This window comes from Oryx dammah, unplaced genomic scaffold (assembly GCF_014754425.2).
Source record: "Oryx dammah isolate SB20612 unplaced genomic scaffold, SCBI_Odam_1.1 HiC_scaffold_7, whole genome shotgun sequence".
Taxonomy (NCBI): domain Eukaryota; kingdom Metazoa; phylum Chordata; class Mammalia; order Artiodactyla; family Bovidae; genus Oryx; species Oryx dammah.
In genome coordinates this window covers 33,502,230-33,508,796 of record NW_024070191.1, presented here as the reverse complement: position 1 = coordinate 33,508,796, position 6,567 = coordinate 33,502,230, and the positions used below count along the sequence as shown (strand labels likewise).

General features: G+C 42.9%; 1 protein-coding gene across 1 annotated transcript in view; it reads left to right on the top strand.

Annotated features, from left to right (window-relative positions):
* Positions 1-312: 312 nt before the first annotated feature.
* The window catches only part of LOC120865696 (A disintegrin and metallopeptidase domain 3-like), a 102,557-nt gene continuing 96,302 nt past the window's right edge, over positions 313-6,567 (top strand). Inside the window, exons 1-2 of the mRNA XM_040243014.1 lie at positions 313-370; positions 842-938. Of these exons, the coding sequence (XP_040098948.1) occupies positions 313-370; positions 842-938 (155 nt within the window). The remainder of the gene's footprint in view (positions 371-841; positions 939-6,567) is intronic.

Genomic DNA, 6,567 nt, shown 5'->3' with positions numbered 1-6,567 from the left:
CTATATACCACGAAGTTCGAAAAGAGTTCGAGGGAACTCAGAAACCAAATAAAATCCTGCCTCAGACCACACTTTGCTAGCCTTCTAGCCTCAACAGGCCAAAACCTGTCACACCCCTCCCCCTAGACCTCCCCTCACTGCTCTAGCCCCGCCTCTCTTCTCCACCCTCTAGCCTCGCCCCTCAGCCCCAGCCCCGCCCCGCCCCTTCGAGACCCCGCGCCCAACCCCACCCCCACCGCCACGCCCTCGCTTAGCGAACGCGGGGAGCCGCATCCAGTCAACCGCCTTCCCTGAGGCGAGGCCGGCCAGGCAATGTTATCTCTCCTGCTCCTCCTCACAGGGCTGGGCCGGCTGGCCTCGGCGGGTCATCGTAAGTGAGGATCCTGCCGGATAGGAGGGGGCCCCATCGTCACAGTGCCCCTTGGCGCGGTGGTGGAGGGCGTTGCCCTTCTGGCCCCAGAAGCCCAGGTCAGGCTGGGGGAGCCCGGGTTTGGTTGGAGTCCTGCCCAGTTTCAGGGTTCTGCCGGGCCCGCTGGTCGGAGGGCTCAGAGCAGGACTGGGATAGTTGTCCCTCACTCCCAGACGGGGACACAGGTCTTCTAGGGAGACGGGGTGGGGGTGGGGTAGGGAGAGGATCCTGGATGGGGTCCAGGGGACCTCTTCTTAAAACCCTACACAGTATGATATTTTGATGTGTGCAGGCGCGCGCACTGGGGCTTGGAAGATCCACAAGTGTTGTGATAGAAGAGGACAAGTAAGAAAGGATTTGATAGGAGAGGACACGTAAGAAAGGATGCGGTCATGCCCTGGGGAATGCTCACTCTTGTTTTCCTTACTGCAGACTCTGAAACAGCAAGTCTACAAATTACAGTGCCAAGGAAGATTGAGACAAACACCAAAGATGGCAGTATTTCAGAAACGCATGTAATTAACAAATCACTTTAAAATAAAAGTGTTTTATTTTTACTGGAGTGCAAGACCCAAATCGATGCATTCCTTCATTTTGTGTTCTAAAGATTGTGTTCAAGAGGCCATTTGTCTGAGGAGAACAAGTGCTTTCTTTTCATTTCTCAAGTAAATATAAACCTTATGAAACAATTTAAAAATACAGATACAAAGAAAAGAGATGCCTTGAATTTGTGTCACACAAAAAGGAGTCTATGGTCTGCTAAATTTTCTATTTAAATATATCTTGTATGTAAATGAAACCATACAAATATTTAACTTGTAGCATGATTTTAAGATAACAGTATATAAATAATATCATCATGCCTGTATTTAACATATATGTGCATATGGGTATCTTTGCAAAAATGAAAGTAATGTTATTTTTTTTCTGACTAACATGGTAAAGTGTGTCCCTAGGCAGTGCAGAGACTTGTTAAGAAAGTGAATGGCTATCTCATTTTCTAAAGGCAGTAAATTTGAAGGAAGTTTTAGAGACATGCATACACACATGCAATAAATTTTTAATGAGCGTGTATGAGAATTGTAGTTGGCTTTTTCTTTTATGGTTAGAGTTAGGAGTTAATTTTATGATAATTACCAACAGCCCAGACATTATTTTTCTTAACTGTAGGGTATCTTATATGTAACATCATAAAATGTTTCAAATTATAGATGGCTAAATAGTTTCATTTCTTTTTTTTCTTGGGGATGGTCTTGATCTCTGTCTCCTGTACAATGTCACAAACCTCTGTCCATAGTTCATTAGGCACTCTATCAAATCTAGTCCCTTAAATCTATTTTTCACTTCCACTGTGTAATCATAAGGGATTTGATTTAGGTCATACCTGAATGGTCTAGTGGTTTCCCCCACTTTCTTCAGTTTAGATCTGAATGTGTAATTAAGGAGTTCCTGATCTGAGTCATAGGTGGCTCACAGTCTTGTTTTTGCTGATGGTATAGACCTTCTGCATCTTTGGTTGCAAAGAATATAATCAATCTGATGTCAATGTTGACCATCTGGTGATGTCCATGTGAGAGTCTTCGCTTGTGTTGTTGGAAGAGGTTGTTTGCTATGACCAGTGCGTTCTCGGCAAAACTCAGTTAGCCTTTGCCCTGCTTCATTCCGTACTCCAAGGCCAAATTTGCCTGTCATGTCAGGTGTTTCTTGACTTCCTACTTTTGCATTCCAGTCCCCTATAATCAAAAGGACATCTTTTTGGGGTGTCAGTTTTAAAAGGTCTTGTACGTTTTCATAGAACCATTCGACTTCAGCTTCTTCAGCATTACTGGTCGGGGCATAGACTTGGATTACCATGATATTGCTGATATTGTTTGCCGTGGAAATGAACAGAGATCATTGTGTCGTTTTTGAGAGTGTGTCCAAGTACTGCATTCCAGACTCTTTTGTTGACTATGATAGCCACTCCATTTCTTCTAAGGGATTCCTGCCCACAGTAGTAGATATAATGGTCTTCTGAATTAAATTCACCCATTCCAGTCCATTTTAGTTTGCTGATCTCTAGAATGTCAACATTCACTCTTGGATCTCCTGTTTGACCACTTCCAATTTGCCTTGATTCATGGACCTAACATTCCAGGTTCCTATGCAGTGTTGGTCTTTACAGCATCGGACCTTCCTTCCATCACCAGTCATATATACAACTGGGTGCTGTTTTTACTTTGGCTCCATCCTTTCATTCTTTCTGAAAAAGAAATGCAGAAAGGCAAAATGGCTGTCTGAGGAGGCCTTACAAATAGCTGTGAAAAGAAGAGAAGCAAAAAGCAAAAGAGAAAAGGAAAGATATAAGCACCTTAATACAGAGTTCCAAAGAATAGCAAGGAGAGATAAGAAAGTCTTCCTCAGCAACCAATGCAAAGACATAGAGGAAAACAACAGAATGGGAAAGACTAGAGATCTCTTCAAGAAAATTACAGATAACAAGGGAACATTTCAGGCAAAGATGGGCTCAATAAAGGACAGAAATGGTATGGACCTAAGCAGAAATAGAAGATATTAAGAGGTGACAAGAATACACAGAACTGTGCAAAAAAGATCTTCACGACCCAGATAATCACAATGGTGTGATCACTCACCTAGAGCCAGACATGCTGGAATGCGAAGTCAAGTGGGCCTTAGGGCACATCACTACAAACAAAGCTACTGGAGGTGATGGAATTCCAGTTGAGCTATTTCAAATCCTCAAAGATGATGCTATCAAAGTGATGCACTCAATATGTCAGCAAATTTGGAAAACTCAGCAATGGCCACAGGACTGGAAAAGGTCAGTTTTCATTCCAGTCCCACCCAAAGAAATGAATGCCAAAGAATGTTCAAACTATGGCACAGTTGCACTCATCTCACACACTAGTAGATTAATGCTCAAAATTCTCCAAGCCAGGCTTCAGCAATACGTGAACCATGAGCTTCCAGATGTTCAAGCTGGTTTCAGAAAAGGCAGAGGGACCAAAGATCAAATTGCCAACATCTGCTGTATCATGGAAAAAGCAAGAGAGTTCCAGAAAAATATCTATTTCTGCTTTATTGACTATGCTAAAGCCTTTGACTGTGTGGATCACAATCAACTGTGGGAAATTCTTAAAGAGATGGGAATACCAGACCACCTGACCTGCCTCTAGAGAAATCTGTATGCAGGTCAGGAAGCAACAGTTAGAGCTGGACATGGAACAACAGACTGGTTCCAAATAGGAAAAGCAGTATGTCAAGGCTGTATATTGTTATCCTGCTTATTTAACTTATATGCAGGGTACATCATGAGAAACACTGGGCTGGAAGAAGCACCAGCTGGAATCAAGATTGCCACGAGAAATATCAATAACCTCAGATATGCAGATGACACCACCCTTTTGCCAGAAGTGAAGAAGAACTAAAAAGCCTCTTGATGACACAGAAAGAGGAGAGTGAAAAAGTTGGCTTAAAGGTCAACATTCAGAAAATGAAGATCATGGCATCTGGCCCATCACTTCATGGCAAATAGATGGGGAAACAGTGGCTGGTTTTGTTTTTTAGGGGCTCCAAAATCACTGGAGATGGTGATTGCAGCCATGAAATTAAAAGATGCTTACTCCTTGGGAGGAAAGTTATGACCAACCTAGATAGCATATTCAAAAGCAGAGACATTACTTTGCCACCAAAGGTCTGTCTAGTCAAGGCTATGGTTTTTCCAGTGGTCATGTATGGATGTGAGAGTTGGACTGTGAAGAAGGCTGAGCACTGAAGAATTGATGCTTTTGAACTGTGGTGTTGGAGAAGACTCTTGAGACTCCCTTGGACTGCAAGGAGATTCAACCAGTCCATCCTAAAGGAGATCAGTCCTGAGTGTTCATTGGAAGGACTGATGCTGAAGCTGAAACTCCAGTACTTTGGCCACCTGATGCGAAGAGCTGACTCATTTGAAGACTCTGATGCTGAGAAAGATTGAGGGCGGGAGAAGTAGGGGACAACAGAGGATGAGATAGTTGGATGGCATCACTGACTCTATGGACATGGGTTTGGGTGAACTCCAGGAGTTGGTGATGGATAGGGAGGCCTGGCGTGTTGTTCCCGGGGTCACAAAAAGTCAGACACTACTGAGTGACTGAACTGAAAATAGTTTCATAAACCTTCCTGAATAGTCATCTCAATAGAATCAAGGGTCAAGCCACTGTAAAAAATTGTTGACAAATAATGCAAAATGTCTACCAAAATAGTTGCATTATGTTTGATTCTTCTTCACAAAAATAGTGATGCCTATCGACCTGAGGCCTCTCCAGGTCTCCCCTTCAATCTTCTTATCTTTTCTCTAGTGAACATCCTCAATGAATGCTTCACGTCTAATGGGTGTTTTTCAGCTAAGCCTTAACAAGAGATTGCACATCTGTATATCAACTGTTTGAATCATTTTGCTTAGTTGTCAGTCTTTTTCTGGTTTTGACTTCTCTTTTAATAATAACTAACAGCTTTGGATAGGACACTTTGTTTTCCAGAAGGCAGAAGTGTTGATGTAAAAACACAGGGATGGGGTAGGAATCCAATTACAACCCCAGTAGCAATGGCACCCCACTCCAGACTCTTGCCTGGAAAAGTCCCATGGACGGAGGAGCCTGGTGGGCGGCAGTCCATGGTGTCCTGTAGAGTCAGACAGGACTGAGCGACTTCACTTTCACTTTTCACTTTCATGCATTGAAGAAGGAAATGGCAACCCAGGAGAATCCCAAGGACGGGGGAGCCTGGTGGGCTGCTGTCCATGGGGTCGCACAGAGTCGGACACGACTGAAGCGATGCAGCAGCAGCAGCAGCAGCAGCATGATCTGAGGGGAATGTACTCAAAATTCTGTTAAATGAAAAACTGTGTTAGACACTGGGGTAGGTTTTATAGACTGAGTGGTTTACTTCTGACTGGCTCACTTTGTGGCACCAAGAAACACCAGAGATTATATATTTATAAAAGCTGTTCAGTTCAGTTCAGTTCAGTTCAGTCGCTCAGTGGTGTCCGACTCTTTGAGACTCCATGAATCGCAGCACGTCAGGCCTCCCTGTCCATCATCAACTCCCGGAGTTCACTCAAGCTCGTGTCCATCCCGAAAATGATCATCGGGAGACACTGAAATGTTCAGGAGAGTATAATGTACACTGGGAAAATGCTTTCAAAAGAAAGCATGAGGCTCCATAATAATAGCAAGAAAAAGAGCATTTGGTACACACCCATGTACACACACACATATACACACCCAATATTATGAGATAAACATCACTTGCTTTAAAATATTCATTTCTCAAAGAACATATAACTCTTCTAAATTTCTATAAATTTAAAACAATATCATCAGCATATATAACATGAAAACTGATGGCACAGCAGAGAGAAATTTTCAAACGCATTTCCATAGACAGACCTTTAAACATTTTCTCACGTGTTGATTGGCCAATGTTAAAATTCTTCATGCGGGGAAGGAACATTTGAGCAAGAAAAATTAAACATTTTATTGAAGAATAAAGTGACCCCAATGAAGTTTTCCCCTTTCTGCTCTTTGTTTAGACACACTAGACTCTATGAATATCACATATGAGGGTTTTATATAAAGATAAAAGCTATGTTGCAGCAAGAAAAAGAGGATTCAAGTAAATATCAGAAATCCAGGAAGCTTCCCCAGTGAGCTAGCTCCACATGAGCCTGTGCTCTGGGAATACATTGAGACTCTGGCTTTAAAATCACAAGATTTATGGGAGGAATCTTGGCTTTGGGAGACCTCCTTACAAAGCTTTCAGTTACCTCTTAAATAACCAAGCCAGCCTTTTTGAACTAGTTAGGGAAACACAACAGAAGCTAACCTTGGCCGGGAGGGGGGGCGTGGGGGGTGAGGGGTTGGGGGGTTGTACTGTAAACTGCATCAATTTTAAGTCTCAATGCCCTTGTTTCAGCCAAGAGTCAGAAAGGTCCAAATTTGTCACTATTTCCAAAAACAGAGCTTAAAAAAATTTTAATATAAATTTATTTTAATTGGAAGCTAGTCTCTTCACAATATTGTATTGGTTTTGCCATACATCGACATGAATCTGCCATGGGTGTACACATGTTCCCCATCCTGAACCCCCCTCCCACCTCCCTCCCCAAGAACTTT